At 29.4% G+C, this 19,995-nt stretch overlaps 2 protein-coding genes across 2 annotated transcripts in view; one reads left to right on the forward strand and one right to left on the reverse strand.

Annotated features, from left to right (window-relative positions):
* Nucleotides 1-395: 395 nt before the first annotated feature.
* Svil (Supervillin) lies at nt 396-14,279 on the reverse strand. The gene is given in 27 exon segments (XM_089177516.1): nt 396-818; nt 982-1,137; nt 1,256-1,530; nt 1,678-1,872; nt 1,966-2,092; nt 2,196-2,468; nt 2,546-2,697; nt 3,925-4,075; nt 4,220-4,608; nt 4,611-4,680; nt 5,080-5,231; nt 5,308-5,506; nt 5,721-5,962; nt 6,397-6,554; nt 6,645-6,813; nt 6,889-6,984; nt 7,060-7,333; nt 7,411-7,666; nt 7,757-8,474; nt 8,779-9,524; nt 10,474-11,868; nt 11,944-12,190; nt 12,332-12,464; nt 12,566-12,648; nt 12,732-12,896; nt 13,104-13,289; nt 13,844-14,279. Coding segments are annotated over 26 exon segments (7,092 nt in total). The 5' UTR covers nt 13,288-13,289; nt 13,844-14,279; the 3' UTR covers nt 396-731.
* A 556-nt stretch (nt 14,280-14,835) lies between these two features.
* LOC107072339 (uncharacterized) overlaps nt 14,836-19,995 on the forward strand; it is a 63,712-nt gene continuing 58,552 nt past the window's right edge. The window contains 1 exon segment of the mRNA XM_015332180.2: nt 14,836-16,865. Coding sequence (XP_015187666.2) covers nt 16,743-16,865 — 123 coding nt within the window. The 5' untranslated portion in view covers nt 14,836-16,742.

Below are 19,995 nucleotides of genomic sequence, written 5' to 3' on the forward strand. Positions count from 1 at the left end.
ACAAACAATGCGGTTAACGCAAGATTTTTTTGACGCGTATTACAATTTCCCTCCAAAATACATCTTAACAATAAAATATTTCAACATAGATCAGTATTTTCTTTATGTATAGATTATAACTGTATTCTGTTACTTGAATAATAATATATAATTTGTGTGTATGTCAAAGTTCGTATCCTCTCTAAAAAATATTTATACTGCTTACTATTGGATTTATAAGGGACAGAGAAAATGAGATTCGTAAAATACAATGATATATCATTGAATACTGCTTAAAAACATAGAATAATCTGTAAATAACACAGTATATCCTCTTTTGTAAAAATATTACATATTGTAAAATTAAGCTATTCTAAAAGGTATTATTTTGTTGATAAATACAAAGCTTATACAAATATAAATGAAATATTCACAAGCTAATTTGCATGTATTAAAAATATATGATAATTTATCTTACACAAATACACACACCGTGTGTGTGTGTGTATATATATATATATGTGCGCACGTGTATATGTATATATTATATCTGAGTGTAATAGTAAACATCACGAATATTTCAGTTAATTACAATTAATGGACAATTTTAGGCAACTCTTGTACATCAATTCATACATTTAAAAGTTAAAAAAGTTTAAAGTTGTAAACGTTATGAAATAGTAAATTAAGATTTTATTAAACACTTTACAAGAACACCTATTTCGCATAAAATATAGAAACCAGGCAACTAATCAAAACAATCCTACCTCTTTCTTGAGATTCACTTGCTTCCACATAGGAAGTTCTTGAAATTCTTCTATACTAATTCCCAACAATTCCTGTGTAAAAATATTTCATTATATAAAAAAGATATACAAATTAATTGCAATTAGTTTAGAGACAAAAATAATTATTGGTATAAAATATTCACTAATACTGTATATTTGTAATGAAAAATTAAACGTAAAACCAAATGATATATGTAGGATAGAAAAAACTAACTTGGAAATGTTGTTGGGATAAATAAAGTTCGAGCCGTGTGGGATCAACTCCTACTGGTAGTGGTCGTTGTAATAATTGAGCAGGAGGATAAGTGCTTTGCGTTAATCGAGCCAGCTCACTTTCAACATTCAAAATTTCACCTGGATTTCGCCCTTCCTAATTAAAAAAAAATAATAACTATAATCACTGCGATATGATTTGTCTATTATTGTGCAAAACTTAGGAAGAATGTTTATTTCTATAAATCCTTAAAAAATTAATTTTTTATCATTACCTGCATATTTAATTCTGCGATATCATCGCGATATGTCCACGTAGGAAATAAATTTATAAATTGTAATGGCTCTAAGCCAGCCCAAACTAGATATATTGGGAATTTTGTAGCATTTGGATGAATACTTTCCCAATACTGGATTGCCATAGTCATAGTAGTTTTTCTTTCAGCTTGCCATCTCACCGCTTTACTTCCAGAATGATCTTCAGCTTCTGAATCAGACCACCATCCTTGCCATATCCATACCTCATTCTTATTGTCAAGTAAAAATAAGGCTGTTGGCAAATAATATGTGTATATAAATAAATATTATCTTTTTTTTTGCAAAATTGTGACATATTTTTAAATAGATAATAATAATAATAATAATAATAATAATAATAATAATAATAATAATAACAATAATAATAATACACCAATACCTGGCTGATTAACCTGATACAGTTCATCTTGAAGGAAAGGAAAAGGAGTAGGTAGATGTGCACGATGCGGACACAATATTTCTGTTACTTTGAATTCTTTAGTAATACTGGAGAAATGGAATAATCTTGGTGTATGATCTTGAATTGGATCTTTTTTAAATGAAATATATAAAGTCTTATTCATTCCACCTAATGCTAAAATATACACAACAATTATTGCTTATAATCTTGATAATTTCATTAATATTTAATATTATTATGAAATATAAAATAATACAGTGATCTTACCGTTGAAGAATTCTTCAGGTTCTACACCCTCATTAATTTCGAGAATTTCTAAATGACTTTCATCAAATGTTAATCCAAATTCTTCCAGACGTTTATCTTTAATTTTATTAGCAGCAAACAATGCATTCTAAAAAAAAAGATATATAAGCCACAAATATTGTAACCACAAAACATAAACATTTTATCTCAAATTAAAAAATAATTGGATTGATAGAATAAAAGAGAAATACCTTTTTTATATGAGGTAATGCATTAGTTCCATGCCACACATAGATTTTTGCATATTTTATATCCAGTAAAAGAAACGATCCTCGACTTCTTAGCTGACGAGTACTACATGGTATTTCTGTTAAAAATATTTCCGATTCAAGAGTGCCTCTACAAATATACAATCTCCATCGTTGATCGCATTTTTTATCTGTTTTTTTACCCATGTGTATTACCATCTCTCCGGAAAATAAATTTAAAAATGCAGCTGGTTCGTGGCCTTGAACTACACGTATCTAATAAAAATTATAAAAACATTAAAACATAAAATATAAGAAACTTTAATCAGTTCATTTTAAGGAAATATTAATACCTGTGGCCCTTGTTCTTTATCAAGTTCTACCGTTAGTAAGGCTGCGGCACCTTGCTCATTCAGAGATGCATTTTTTCCTTGCCAGATGAAGTAGACTGAACGATCTCTTCCTTTTGCAGAATGTTTAGATTGCAATCCACTTAGTTCGCGGCCTAAATATATTATAATAATAATAATAATAATAATAATAATAATAATAATAATAATAATAATAATAATAATAATAATAATAATATATATATATATATATATATATATATATATATATATAGGTGGGTCAAAAAAATCAATTATTTTTTTTTTACAAGTGCCACGGAAAAATGGGTTGCTAGACACCTTAAAAAAATTCTCACCAAATATGAGCTCTTAATTTTAATAGGAAGATCCTCCGCATCGCAGTTTTTTATGTTTTTCTCAGTCCAATGGAATAAAATTCATACCTCATTATTCATTGATTGTACATAAAAATGTTCTAAAAGAATTTTGTAGGAAATTTAATGCTCTACAAAAAAGGTATCTTATATTTTTTCCGTAAACCTCACCATTTGAATGATATTGAAGATTTAAATTTGATGATTTTTAGAAAAATTTTATTTTTGTTTATGTATTTTATAACTCGACAATAAATGACTATTATAAAATTCGCAATACAAATTTTTGTAGGAAATTAACTGCTCTATAAAAATGATGTCTTATGTTTTGTCGATTAAATTAAGCGTTCAAAAGATATTCAAAGACAAAAATCAGTACACATAAAAGATTGATGATGAATATCTTTTGAACGCTTAATTTAATCGACAAAACATAAGACATCATTTTTATAGAGCAGTTAATTTCCTACAAAAATTTGTATTGCGCATCTTATAATGGTCATTTAGTGTCGAGTTATAAAATACATAAACAAAAATAAAATTTGTCTTAAAATAATCAAACTTAAATCTTCAATATCATTCAAATGGTGAGGTTTACGGAAAAAATATAAGATATCTTTTTTGTAGAGCATTAAATTTCCTACAAAATTCTTCTAGAACATTTTTCTGTACAATCAATTAATGATGAGGTATGAATTTTATTCTATTGGACTGAGAAAAACATAAAAAACTGCGATGCGGAGGATCTTCCTATTAAAATTAAGAGCTCATATTTGGTGAGAATTTTTTTAAGGTGTCTAGCAACCCATTTTTCCGTGGCACTTGTAAAAAAAAAATAATTGATTTTTTTGACCCACCCTAATATATATATATATATATATAATACTACTGCATATATTACATATATATGCAGTAGTATTATACACATAATAATGGAGAAAAAAAGAAATATTCATAATGTATTATGATAATTTCCATAACTATATAATAAAATGAATAAATATTTACCAGTAATAGTAACTGAGTACATCCAACGTATGATGTAACTATCCCCTGTATAAAATTGTCCGTTAGACAAGTTATCCAATAATGTATGCGAGAATTCATCAATATGCCATACATTTATGCTTGTGGTTTCGACAGTGCATTGCTTCATTAACTGAAATATAATAAATCATTTCATCAGAATTTTGCTCAAAGATATTCAAACGAGTTAATTAATTATTTTCTTTTATTATAAAACATAATATTTATCTCTAATTAACTATTAATTATTATTCACTATTATCATGCGAATAACTACCTCATCATCATACCAACCAGTTCCTCTTCCCAAATGGCATCCCTTAATATTTAAATCAACAGGCGTATTGTTTGGTTCTATTATAACATCCAAATTACATGGTTCTACAATTATTGTTCCATCGATTTGATCTTTATCTTTAATAACTTTCATTTTAATGATACCGGCTACATTTGGCCAATCAAGAAACTTTTCACGGAAAAGTACTGTTTCAACATGTTGAGTTAACTTAGCAAATAGGCACCACGAAGGTCTTGTTTTTTCACTTTTTATGTCTGTAAGTAATTTATTACGTCTTCCAATCATAGATGCTGCATTTATTGGGCTAATTGCACATTCAGTATAGTCATAACCTTCCTTCCATAATTCTGTAGCAAGACGAGTAGCAACTTTTTTTTATTATTTGAGGCTCTTTTACCAGTCCATATATACATCTCACTTCCAAAATCAAATACCAGTATCTTTATAGAAAGTAGGATGTAAAACATGCAACAAAATATATTATAGTAATAATAATAATAATAATAATAATAATTATAGTAATAATAGTAATAATAATGAGAATAGTAATAATAATGAGAATAATAATAATAATAATAATAATAATAATAATAATAATAATAATAATAATAATAATAATAATAATAATATAATATAATAATAATTAGTGCAACGCAATAATCAAGTCAGGTCGATATGGAATGAACAACAAAATGTCATGGGCACACAACTGATTATTATATAATTAAATAATTATATAGTAAATAATTATTATTATAAAAAATAGCAACAATAACAAAATAATAATAGGGTAAAAAGAAAAAAATATAATAAAGGATAAATGGTAAAAGTTTTTCTACCTTGTTCAAGTCCAGCATTTTAATCTTTGGTATAGCACCCCAATATTTTTCAAGGGGAACTAATTCATCATCTTTGACCTCATATATCATATTTGTATTAATTATAGCAGATTCGTATAATTCATCTTCATCTGGATGACCACCATCAATCACTAAAATTGAGAATCATAATTAATTATCATTTTAAATTAAATATATGAAGTAAAAAAAAGAGAATACATATATTACCATCAATATCAATATCTGTACCAAGATAATTCCAAAATTGTTTAATTTGACTTCTTGTACAAGTTATTTTATCTTCGTTAATTGTAATAACTTGAGAAGCTTGGCAACCTAAGTCTTTATTCTGCTGAATACTTAATGCTATTTCTGCTGCACGAGCTTTTTCAATAACGTTACTATACTTTCCCACATAATTATAAACCTATAAAAAACAAATGAGTTAACATCATTTCAATTTCTATGCTAATGATAAAATATTACAAAGCAATGAATTAAATGAAGAAAATAGTTTTTTACTTTAATTACATTAGTTAAGCATTTATAATAATAAAAATAATATAATATAGATATGATCAATTCTAATATAATGTCAATGACATAAAAAAGAAAGAATAAATCTATGAATAATACTGCACCTCTAATTTTGTAACTAACACATAAGTATCACCGCTATTGATACTATTAGCTACTGGTTCGACCAATCTGGCTTGAACATGACGCCTGCCTTTTACCATAATCAACATTAAATCTTTATACGGTCGTAATTTATTTATAGTATTATTTGCATCCGCAATATTTCTTAACGTTATAGCACTAAAATCTTCAGTAGAAGCTAATCCAGCGAGAGCTTCTATAGCCAAGGCTGAATTTTTAGCAACTAGAAATTAACAAATTTTACGCAATATTCATATTTTAATTTACAAGTATATATATATACCTTCATACCATATAATCATTTTATTAATTTTATAATTATTTAAATTAATTATATTATTTAAATACATTAATATATGAGCCATACACACAAGTCAAAGGGATTAACTTCACTATAAAAATTTGTCAAAATTTCATTATTAAAGTATTTTAATCAACACTTAACTTTTTATATTTAAAATGAATTTCCTTAGTTATTAGATTTAAAATACAAAATAAGAACAATTTTTATGACCGTTCAATAACAAATAATACGATGATGTATATTACTTTATCAATTTTCTTTGCTTTTTATTTTGTGAAGTTAATTGATTTGACATTTGAACCACTCATATGTCTATGTATTATTTACAATAACATCTTAATATTTATACTTACGTTTCTCAACGTTTAAACTTCTCATTACCTTCTCTGCAATTCCTGTAGAAACTTCAGTATACTCAGTTTTCAAATCAGTACGCGATGCAAGTAATTTTATTGGATTTTTTGAAGCTGCACGTCTTTTTTGTGTTTGTATACTTCGTTTTTGACCTAATCTATACGATAAAAAAAATATATATATTATATATATATTTCCTATAAAATCGTATTTTTTGGTGTCAAATCAAATAAAATGTGTCACTTACAATTCCGAATGTGATGTAATTATGTCAAAAGCATTTTCATCTAAACTAAAACGTTCAGTCTCGCATTTTTTTAAAGATACTCCTGTGTAGAAAGATGTAAAAGTTTCGTCATCCACTTTAGGAACAGATACAGTTGCTAATTCAGTAGATTTAGTTTTGTTTTCTTCACCTACAATATATATTAATGTAATCATTGTAAATGTGTTTCTTAATCAAATTATTTAATTATTCTACACAAACAAACCACTTTCATCGCTGGCAGGTTCTGAGAAACTTCTTTTTATTGTAATAGGTAAATCTTTGCTTGGACTTGAAGGCGTCGAAAGAACATCTTTCGTATCTAATAATATTGGAACAATTAGGTATTAGATTGAATATAAATGAAAATTAGTTTAAAAACTCATTTCTCAAATACCTTTTCGTCCCTTAAACCTTTCTGGTCTTGGTCTTTTTTTCTTATCTGCAATATTGTTCGTAACCTCAATACGAAGTGAAGACGAACTTTCTTCTAAAATTTCGGTTTTTTCTACCTTCATTTTGCCAGCTACCGTAAATTTGATAGCATCTGGTGCAGCAATTCGTTTCTTCCAACTTTCTGCAGCAGATTCTAATTTACCAAGACAATCAGCCAATACACCTTGTCTAATAGTTAATTCTTCCTTATTAAACGTAGTGCTACTAACTACATCCTAAGGATATATAAATATAATTAAAATATCAGAAACAATGAATAAGAAATTAAACAACAACAATAAAACTAATTTACCGAAGTTTCATTCATTATTCGACGTTTCCAATTAGTATTACCACTACGTTGAAGCGCTGCTAATCGATCAGCAATACTCATACTTGGACCATCGGCTTCTGAAATTCCTTCCGAAACAGGTATCGTTTGAGTTGCACTACGATATAAACCTGGTAAAGTAGTAGTAGCATTACATTTTTCTTTTGTTATGTCAAATGATACACCTTCGCTACTTAATGTGTGATGACTAGCACTTTTGGATAAAGTAGCATTATGCCTATAAAATATAATATACAATTATTTATAATAAATCTCTGAAATAATCTATTAACAGAAAATATCATCGTAACAAAACTGACATGCTTACTTAGCTTGTTTTGCTAATGTATTCTGACGTCGTCGAAAAATAGCTTCATTTTTAATAATACCGCGAACTTCACGGCTACCCGAAGAAGACGTGTCATCGTCCGAAGACTGAGGTATTTCATTTTTAGTTAAATGTTTATCTTCGCTATTATATCTCTGTGACATAACACTGCTCTTTTTATCATTATCTACTTCATCTAAATTGAAATTGGTTCTTGATCTACATGACTTATCCTGAGAGATTATTTTTGTAAGACAAGGCACTGTATGTTCTTGTTCTATTTCACTATGAATGCTCTCTTTATCATCGTGTTTTTCTACCTTACATATATGATAAAAATCTTTTGACATATCTTCTTTTCCTCCGTATTGATGTTGCTTAACATCTATATTTTTACTTTGCAGAAAAGTATCATCATTAGTTGTTTCATGATTACTACAATTTGAATCACATTTGTCAGATGATATAAGAGTATTGGTTTTTAAATTAAAACGTGGTATAATATCACATGTATTAGAAACTTGCTGTTGTAGTTCCTCTGATTCTTTTTTAAGTACAGACTTTATTAATTTCAAACCTTCAAGTTCAGGACTTTTAGTTCGAAATAGATTATTTGAATGATACGCAGATGATTTTAAAATGCTTTTTGGCAATTCGGTTTGAAAACCAGATGATAATTGGGCATTATTATTTGTATTTTGTGATTCTTCAAAAATACCTAAAATATACATATTACATTATTATTTCATTATTTTATCAAGTTTCATTTTATTAATACTTAAATAACCGCATATCATTTTCCGTAGGCTTACTCTAAGACCGGTGATTTTCTCGTTTGGAAATGAAAAACAAATACGTATAAGAAATTAAAAGTTATAACACAAGAAATTACGTTGCTGATCTTTTACTTCTCAGCATTGAAACACTAGAAATCTTGTGAGCGATCGTTTAAGTGTTAATATAATTATAAACTAAGCTTATCAAGTAATATTTATTATGTACATGTACTATATAACGTTTACCTTTAGTTAAAGAAAGTTTCTCAACAGTATTTAATGGAGATATACGAGATGCAACTTCTACTTCTTCAGATGTAATGGGTTGTGTCTTATAACGAGCACCAGGACGCCTTCTTAAAAATCTTTCTTGAGTTGCTTTGTTTGATGAAGATGATGTTTCTGCTATGATTTTTTGATTAAATAATCTCACCCGTTCGGCTAAACTCAATTTTGATGGATCATATTCGTCGTCCGGCGTATAAGTACTTTCTGCTTTTATATTAGATATTTCATTGTTTGAAGCAGCATTACGTTGATTTTGCAATACAGCTTCTTGGACCTCTTGTAAAGTCACTGGTTGCGTATTAAATCTATCATTGCCTTGAAGCTTGCGATCTTTATAACGTTGTATGCCATACGATACTTTGTGTTGTATATTCGAAGATGCACTTTTTTCTTTAGACGTTACATTTTCCTCCATATTTTTAAAGTGTAAAGCCATCGCAGACACACTGCTACTATGTTGTGCAATATAGTTTTCTTCTATATTACTTGTTTCCAAATCTTTTTTCAATTCATTCACAGGTTGATTTAAATTAACTTCTGCTTTCTTAGATATAGACATTTGGGTATAAAAATTTATATTTTTTTCACAATTTCGATTTGTAACAAATTCGTGCGATATAGATTTTTGTTCACTTGGTATTGCCTTCTTGAGTACCAATCGTTTGTCCTTATTTTCTTTATTAAGTTTTTCGTCCGCTGTTACACTAAAAAAAATCAATATTAAGAAAATCTATTATTATTTTATTTTCATTATGATGTAATTTATATATAAGTATTAATAGATGTTTGGTTGTAAGCTTCGCATAAATGACACACTCCAAATATACTCATATAACTTGATAATCAAAAAACATGTAAATTTGGTAGTTTTTATAACACAGATAAAAAGAAAAAAGCTATAATTTTTCTTTTAACACAACAATATAAAAAATGATAAAAATTATTAGTAATAATAATACTAAAAAATAGATAAGATTCTATTTTGTAAAGTATAGTTTAACTGCAGTATGCATGCAACTATCTGTGATTTCTGGTACCTATGAGGATTGCTAGGTGATCTATAATTAAACTTGGCACAGAATCAAAGTCTCAACAAACTCACATTTTACCATTGATACTAAAAATGTAAACAAATTCATATAATATTGTTAAAAAAGAAAATTAGTTGAAAAATTCATCATATCATTGACAATAATATCCAACTCTACTGTATTTATTATATTATCTATTAATTACTTTTATTTCTATTTATTCTCTGTCTGTCTGTTTGTCTGTCTGTCTGTCTCTCTGTTTTCTCTCTCTCTCTCTCTCTCTCTCACACTGTTTGATAATTTAAGAAATAATATTCATGTGTTTCGCTCATATTACTTTAGTTATTACAAAATATTAATCAAACTATTTATTATCATTGAAGTACAATATCTGTATATAATATCGTATAAGAAATAAAAATAAAAAAGCAAATATTTATCCGATATCAATGTATTTTTAATTAAATGCTTACATTTAAAATAAATATCCAAATATTATATATATATATATTTTATTTATGATAAAAGTTTTTATTCGAAAATAGTTTATATAATTGAAACAAAATAAAATATAGACAAAGAAACTAAAAAACATCCATAATATTATTCAAATATTACATACCTATCAATGGAATCACAATAAGTCATAGTTGTAATTGAACTCTCATTAGATTGTGACAAATGAGATCTTAAATTATTACCACTTATTGATTTTAAATACGATTGATTCAACAACATATCACACAAAGAATTTGATTCAAGAGATCTTCTTTTATCACGTGCAACAGCTAATTCGTTAGAAATGTTGGAAGGTTGTACATGACCAACCGATTGTGCTCGTTTTCGTAAAAACAAGTTATTTCCAGTTACAGATAAATCACTTAATGCATTTGTATCGTGAATGTGTAAGCGTATACGTGCTTCATTTTCTCGAGAAGTAGATTGTTTCAATATTGGCTTAACACAATCACTTTCTAATAATCCACTTGATCTAGATTGTGGAACACGATTTTTTAACATAGAAAGTTTCTTAGGAGAAGTTATATCCATATCATAACTACATTCGTCTTGTGAACTTTTTCGTGAACATTTTAAAATTGTTTTCTTAGGCTTATCATCGTGTTCATCTGATTCCGTACTTGATTTTTTTTTCAATATCGGACGTGGCTCATGCGAAGGAGGATCATTACCAGATGATTCTTCTCTACTGTGTTTTTTCTTCAATATTGGTCTTACTTCGGAACCTTCAAATGTTTCAGTACCATTTGTAAGATCAGTTGCAATTGTTACGTGATGAGTAGTATTGCTTGATCTTGTATTATTCAATGATTTTCTTTTAAGAATTCCTTGTGGTTCCGGAGAACCAATTTGACCATCTTCTCTATCATCTTCTCTAGATGTCTTACGTTTCAATATAGAAGTAGGTTGAGGATCAGGACTTTGATCTCTTTTTATAATTTCATCTAATGACGATCGTCTTTGATTTTTTAAAATCGGTCTAAATTCGGAATAGTTGTTATCATTAAAAGAAACTTCAGGTGAACAACTGCGTCGCCGAAGTATTTCACTTTCATCCAAACTACTACGCTTTTTTAAGATACCATGCCTTTTATGAATTGGTTCTATCACAGATGGTGAAAATGTTACAGGTAATGTATTATGTGACGTATTAGATGAAGATTGACCTATTTCACTTTCAGCCACCTTGTGTTTAAGTATAGATATTGGCGGTTGACGTCCTGAACAAGAATCTTGAGGATATTCATCTATAGATTTTTTCAAGATAGAACATTTACTTGGTGATACAGTTGTATGAATATTCGTAGAATGATTTGCATATTTTGTTACATTTCTTGTAGGTGATACATTAGTTAAATAGATCTCAGACTTTTGTTTATGATTTACTGATAAACCACTATGCGATGCAAGTCTTTCTACTCGTTCCATAGTAGCTTTCGTTAATGCAGTTAATGCATCAACTCTTCTCGAGACTTCTGAATCACTATGACCATCCTTACTATCAATTTATATAAATATTAAACAATTTATATTCGTATTATTAAGAAATATTAAACAAAGGAAAAACAACTACCTGTTTTGTAGTACATTGCAACATTTTGTATTTGGAAGAGATGTAACAGTTGATGAGAAATTAGGTTTGGAACGATGTGTATTGTAATGGCAATTGCCACGCGATGAGCCAAGTTTTGATTCTGTATGCTTTTTTTGTGAACTAGCAGCTGTCTGATGAGAAGCACCAGTATCGGAAGACAATATTGTATCGGATATGTGATTTTGTTTACTTGATTGTCTCGTACTTCTTTTTTCATTACATTCAGCTAAAAATAAAATTTACTTTTACTGCTATTAATTTGATACAATATACACCAAATTAAATACAAACGATGGAAAAGTAATCTATTTAATACAGAAATATTAAAAGTTATGTCAAACAAAAATAAAAATACTTATTTGCTTACAGTTAATTAAACGATCTGATGGAACTGCTTCTATATTGCTCGATCGATTTAGATACGATTTTCTTTTATAACTTTTATCTCTTTCTCGCACTGGATTCATTGTATTAACATTGTCTGAAGATACTGGATTGTCCTGCACATGCATATTTTACTTATTACCACATTTAAACATATAAATTATATATTGAACAATAATTACATGCCGTTATTATATACTCGTATGAAAATACTTACTACTTTAGTAGATAAATTAGCACTCAATTGAGAACCTGAAGGAATAGAAGTTTCTGACACAGCTAATCGTTTTAACGTATTACCTAAAAGGAAACATGTTCATAATAAAATGTTAAAAATCTTAGAAAATGTAAAAAGAAAAAAAGAACTTAGTAAATATACTTACTATTCGACGAAACAATAGAAGCAGCACGTAGCCTAGAAGCTTTAGTTTCACGAATATGCGCTACCTTATGTAATGCAAGATTTTTATGATCTTTATTTTCAACTCTCTGTGTTGCACGATTAGATTTCCCTAATGCATAACTATGTTTTTTATCCTCTAGTTTTTCTTTAAAAAAGAGAGAATCAAAGTTGTTCGACATTAATACATTAATACATTGAAACATTATTAATATTACATATGTTTTTTTAATATAAAAATACTTGCCTATTATTTATGCTACGAGACTACAACTCATGTGTGATAATTACCTTAATATATATATATAATGTATAAATAAAATTCCTAATAGTTTAAATAATAAATAATACTTACTATCAGACGAACAAGATATTAAATTCTTCCTAGGTCTGCACTCTGTGCTTTGCTCATTACACTGTATGTTACTACACTTAGAAGGATCAGTAGCATTTACACATTCTGACGAGTTATTTTCTGTTTCATTCGAAGAACTTTCTCCACTGGCTGCCATCAAAACCGTTGCACCAGCAGCTACCATTACTAAAAATAAATACTATATTACATCTTACATTGCCAATTTATCTTCGTTTCAATTTTGCCAAAAATCACATATTAAAAAATCATTAAATTTTTAAAAGGAATATTTAAAACTGCAATAACATATGTTAAGAAAAAATGTTGTTAATTTATAACAATATATATATATATATATATATTTTTTTTTTTTTAAGATATTCTTAAACTTGTTTAAAAGTTTAATAAATATATTATTCATACTTAATAAGAATCGATCTGTTAGAAAAAAAAGTTAAGTTTACGTATAATTAAATAATTATTTTTTACATCGTTGCTTGCACAAATAGGTTCTTAATGATAAATAAATTCGAAAAAAATGTATATTCTAATATAAATAATATTTCTACTATAATAATAATAAATACAATCGGCGTTATCGTTAATATGTCATCGTTAACATTGTGATAGAGAAAAGATTTCGCTGTAAAGAGAAAGTTTATCTCTTCTTTTATTAGCATTTTCTTTCTTTTCTTTATTTCTTTTATCTCTTCGCTTAAATATATATATATATATTTTACCTACTTATTTACTGTGTCCTTCCTTATGTTGCAGCCATAACTTTGCCTTTTAAAATTAATTCTAAAAATAATTCCGAAAGTAGTCAACACGGATCAATCCGTTTTATATTGTATCACAGTTATTAATACTTATAAAAAGCACCAATTCGTAAACTATAGAATACATGTAAAAAATCACTGAACACCTAATTGATATATTTATATATATATATTTTATATATATATTTTATATATATATATTTTTTATATATATTTTATATATATATTTTATATATATATTTTATATATATAGATATATATCACGTATTGAAAAATATTACGATCGACTGGAAAAGAAATCTTCCCTGGAAATATTGCACAGGTATTACTCATCTAACCACGATTTCTCTTGTAACTGCCAGTAACAGTCAGTTGTCATTTACAGTTTACGTATACTAGCGATCCACACTTTATTCCACCGATAAGATTATTATTCTAGAAGGTGAATCGCCAATAAATTCTTAAACATTTTCATTGAGGATAGCAGCAGATAAGGTAGATTTTACTACTCTGTTTTACCATCAGTCTGATATTATGTTATTTTGTCAATGTTTAATAAGTATAAAGGAATTAAAAAAGGAAAATTAATTTAAATTATTTGGTACACCGCAATACAATTTACGAAGTCAAATTCTAATCTTTTAGTAAAAGCAGTTTATTCGACAATCATGATCGTTAAAATTCTTATTTTCCATTATCTTCTTTTTTATTCATATATAAAAAAGAATTTGTTTTAAAAAAGAACTATGTAAAAATAAAAGAAAGAAAGTTGTATAAAAATTCATGAAACAAAGCGATCATTTCGAAGATACATACGATTTTGAAATATCAAGGAGGATTAGTAAAAATTTGGGTCAACAGATGGCGCGTTGATCGACGATATCGCAGTTGCTCATAGCATTATTTAACGTAAAGTCGGCTATCTACAATTGTTTATATATCAATGATTGTACCATTGCTTTCATACTCTTCACAGCCTGTTTGCCAGCCAGCCTGGCACAATAAATGATAATACGTGTGTACGTGTACGAGGCTAAAAGTGGCAGCCTACAGTTGTTTCGTTGTTGCCGTCATTGTCGCATCAAAATAGTCTTGATTTTTGTCGACGTAGTCCGTTTACCAGGCATTACGTGTATTGTTATTATTATTGCTCTTGTGGTGTTGCTGTTACTGCTGTTGTTGCTGCTGCCGCTGTTTCACATATGTTATCTCAATATTCGCACGTGCGCGCGCGTTAAAGAACGCAAGCGAAGCGCGCGCGTGTATGTGTGTGTGTGAGTGAGTACGTGTGTGTATGCGCGTCCGCGATTTGCGTTCGCGTATCCCTCCGAAAAGATGGCCGCCATGAAAGTGTACGGTGGTGATGTTGATGTCGTTCGCAACGAGGCTGTGTTACGTCCTCAAAAAGCGTGAGAAAGATCTTTCAATAAATCGAATGCGTGTGCCATATTGGCACAGTAGATTATTAGTGGAAAAAATAGAACAATCCTTGAAAGAGTAAAGGTGGCCTTCGATAAGAGCCGCCGCCGGTAAGTGCGCTATTTATCGTGAGGTCTCTTTCGCGATTTACGACACGACAGAGGAAGTATAAGAAGTAGAGAAGTATAATAGCTAACAGCCGTGTATGATAAATACTATTGACAGAAAGAGGGAAAGAGAAAGAAATAAGGAAGGAAAAAGGTGAAGTGAAAGAGAGGGTTTTAATGTGTGATTTCAACGAAGAGATTGAAAGATAGAGATAGAGTGAGCGAGAGAGAGAGGGAAAAAGACGAGTGTGAAGAAGAGAAAGAAGGAACGGAGAAACGAAAGCATTGGAGAAAAAGAGAAGGTCTGGAGGAGGAGGAAGAAGAAGAAGAAGAAGAAGAAAAAAAAGAAGAAAAAGAAGAAAAAGAAGAAAAAAGAAGAAAAAGAAGAAAAAGAAGAAAAAGAAGAAAAGAAAAAAAAAGAAGCAGAAAGAAGAAGAGGAAGAAGAAGGACGAGGAGAGGGAGAAAAAGAAAGAAGGACGAGGAGGAGGAGAAGAAGAAAAAGGAACGTGACCGTTATCATTGGAAGGGTGTTCGACTAGAAGTAAACGAATGAGGAAGAAAGACGCTCGTGATAAAAAAGGGTGCCAGAATTGATAGAGGAAGGAGAGAAAGGTAGAGCAAAAGAGATAGAAGAAGATTGAGGAAAGAGCGAAAGTGAGAGAGAGAAAGAGAGAAAGGGAAAAGGAAAGAGCGAGAGAGAAAGATAGATAGGGGGAGCGCGTGGAAAACGGGGGTGATATACGCGAGTGAGTTGTACGGGTAACGCGGGTGGTGCGCTTTGGTGCCGCGAGTGAAAGAAATGCGCGCGTGAGAGGGTGTCTCTCGAGCCTCCCTCAGAACGTGCGAGCACACCAACATATCTTCGTTTCCGCGAGTTTTTTGACGCAACCCAAAGACGACGAGTGTGCCTACCGCGTCGACGCGCGTATCGAAAGTTTCGTGCTTTCGAAGGAGGGACGGCCATATTAATCCGTAACCCCCGCCGTCCGAAGCTCATTCCAAAAAGATTCTGTGTATTTTCTCTGAAAACCATTACCAGCACGGACACACCATTAGATATACATAACGCTGCAAATTAGGATTCGAAATTGAAAGGCTTGTCACGTTTTCTGTGATATGCGTGTGTACGCATTCAATAAGTAATCTTAAACGGTTTGTTAAATATAAAAGAAAATAAAATAAAAAACAAGAGAATTAAACAACAAGTTCTTCTATACGCACGGTTCGGTTCCACGTCCTTTCGGATGACGGTACGTATAGCTGGTGCGTGCGCGACGGTACAAGTGTGTACGAGCGTGTACGAGCGTGTGCAAGCTGTCTCTTACGCCGCCCGATGTCCCTGTGCCGTCCTCGTCGTACCGAAGCAAGTCAGCGGTTCACCAACTCCAGCGTGTCTTCTCTTTGCTCCAACGCCACTACTACCACCACCCTTCCTAGGCCCTATGCTACTCATGTAGTGAGTATTTTTCACTTATTTTTACTGTAGATTTGTCATTTCATGTTTCCATAATCATCTTCTAGCTTTAATTTTTTCTATTAAACTAAACTGCTATATTGTGTCCACTAAGACTATCCTTTATCGACTATTGTTTTATCTTTTGTGTTGTTTCCTTTATTGTTTCCTCTTTTCCATAGATAACATTTTTAAAAGTATTGTATAATATAATAGTACTATGTTATGATGACAATTCTTTAATCACTTTTAGTTTTAAGAGTTCATAACTCATCGATAACAGTCAATGTTGTGATAGAATGAAGAAAGTTTAAGGTTATTGCTTGCTCTCTTACTTTATTATCATATCAGACATTATTCTTTACATTATCCTGTATTTAACATAAATAATTAACAATCTTTTACTAAGTCTAACATTTTAATAAGTTTACTTGTAACATTGTATACGCTCTGTAATAATTCATCAGAGATGAAGATTTGTCGCTTTGAATTTCAGAAGACTTGGATGATCACCCAAAGACTAGATTGTATCAATAATTGTAGAAAAAAGAGGATACAAGAAGAGTCTTCAACATTAAAACATTTGATTAGTATCTAATGATGGTATATACAATCTGCCTCGATGAATAATTCGATGCTTAAAGTTAGTAATTCAATTATGTAACTTGCATGCAGTTAGACAATAATGATATATTAATTTTTATAACTGTATTAACTATCAGTATCTTAACGTTTATAACGATATTCAAAGCAAATCACATTGATTGAATTCATTATAATATCATGTGTTCATAATGTGGTATACATTGCAAACATAACCTCTAACCTGAGATAAATACGTAACTAGTATAGAGGATAGAATCTAATCGTTCTATAAACAATGAGTTACAAATAAGTGAGAGTATAGAAAGATATTTTTTATTACATTGTTTTCATATTACATTTACTTTCTTTTTTTTAATTAAAATTAATTTCAGTTATAATACCGTGTTAATAATACCACATAATATCATGTGTTATAATGTGTACACATTGCAAACATAACCTCTAACCTAAGGTAAATAAGTAACTAACATACAGGATAGAATCTAATCATTTTATAAACAATGAGTTACAAATAAGTGAAAATATAGAAAGATATTTTTTGATTACATTATTTTCATAATATATTTACTTTCTTTTTTCTTTTTTTTAATTAAATTTAATTTCAGTTATAATACCGATAGAGCAAGGAAAATGTTGCGGCGGGACTTGAAGATGTCACTGTCAAATTCGAAAGAAAGAAAAAGAGAGGAATAGGAAAACAGAAAGACAGCGAGAGAAAGAGAATTCTAAAGAGTCGAATGTTTCTGTACTACCGGTCGAGCAAATAACGTAGAATAAGAGAGAGCAGGTTTACCTATTTTTGTCAACTTTTTTTTCGTTCGCTATTTATGTTTTGACTATTTTTATTTCTCTCTTTCTTTCTTTCTTTCGTTATTTTACTGTAATTTTCAAATATATACGATAAATTATTTCACACATAAAAGCATTCTATCTCAGCACTCTCCTCTTTAAATAATGCTTTTTACCACACTTGGCTTTTTTATTCTGGATCTCGAAGACGGTCGAGAGTACTTTGTATTTCGTGGTAGTGGCGCTGCGATGACGGCGCGTGCGAGGTTTGAACTTTTCTCTCCGTCTTTCTTTCACTCTCTCACTCACTCATTCATTCACTTTCTCTCTCACTCTTTCTCTATTTCTCTTTCTTGGTTTCTCCTACCCCTTTTTTCTCTTCACGGTGATTAGTGAATTTTTCTTCTACACTTAGAGCGCGTGCATTGAATATTTTCATCGTGCATGCATCGCCCATGCATCATGCTTATGCGATTGTGCGATCGCATAGATTGAAATCGAATAATCTCGTTTGTAGTTTAAATCTTTGTCATATATTCTCTTTATTCCCCGTCCCCTTCCTTCTCTTCTTACTCTTCTTCTTTTTTTCCTCTTTCTGTTTTTCTTTTTCTTTTTCGTCGTCGATGTCGTTGTCGTTGTCGTCGTCATCGTCGTAATCGTTTGTTTTTTCCTTCTTTCTTTCTTTTATCATTCATTCATTCATTCGTTTAGTGTTATTTGGTAAAAAGTTCATTCGTTGCCTTTGGTTTTAATCCTCTATAATTCTAAGCTTTGTTCGTGTTTAATTTAAAATTATATAATATGTGATAACACGTATGATATAATAATTATAATTTAAGTAATTAAAAGATTAATTTTGTGAAATAAAAAGAAGTAAAAACGCGAATGCGTAATTTAAAAGTTCAATCAAGTTTTAAGGGATTAATAATGCTGGGGTCTTTTAAAGGTTATCGTAAACAATAAAACAAACAAAAAGTTTATACTCAAATAGAATTTATTAATACCTCATTTATACTTAATACGTAAGTAGGATTACAATAATTTGTTTTTATTTTTGATATACAAATCTACGATCACAGTGTTAACAACAATAAATTTTCAATCTGCGATGCCGATATTTTAAATACTTGTAAGGGACAAATTTATAATATAAGAAAAAATTATATAAAAATTTAAATAATTCTCAGTACAGTAAAAATCTCTTGGGACATTCTATGTTATCTAATAATTATCAATGTGATAATTACGATAATTTTGTTTGATTCAAAATCATTATGCTTTATTTTTATATACGTATATAAATTCACGTACGTATATAAATTTATAAATTAATATTATTAGTTAAGATAATATGACAAAGAACAACTATACTCAATAATACTTTTTCATTCTTTTCAATGTGTAGGCACTAAACAAAATCGTTTTGGCGATAACGGGATAACGCTAATAAGATCACGACTTGTGCTTTATCTTATCGCCAATGTCTTTAATCTAGTCTTTCAGATAATGCAAAAGCACGATTTCATTTATTATCGATATATACATGCGCGCGTCGTTTTGTGTGAATCTGTGAGTAAATGTGTGGTATATCGAATTTTCGGAAGTGAGTACCAGAAATGCGCATACGGAATACTGTGGGATAGTAATTCGAACAATATAATTATCTAGTTAATTGTGCAAATTGCTTGAGTCAATTTTCAAAACCGATTTATAATCTCAGTATATATGTATAATATGT

Source organism: Polistes dominula, unplaced genomic scaffold, assembly GCF_049000335.1.
Source record: "Polistes dominula isolate Pdom_NZ unplaced genomic scaffold, Pdom_raw_medaka contig_624, whole genome shotgun sequence".
NCBI lineage: Eukaryota > Metazoa > Arthropoda > Insecta > Hymenoptera > Vespidae > Polistes > Polistes dominula.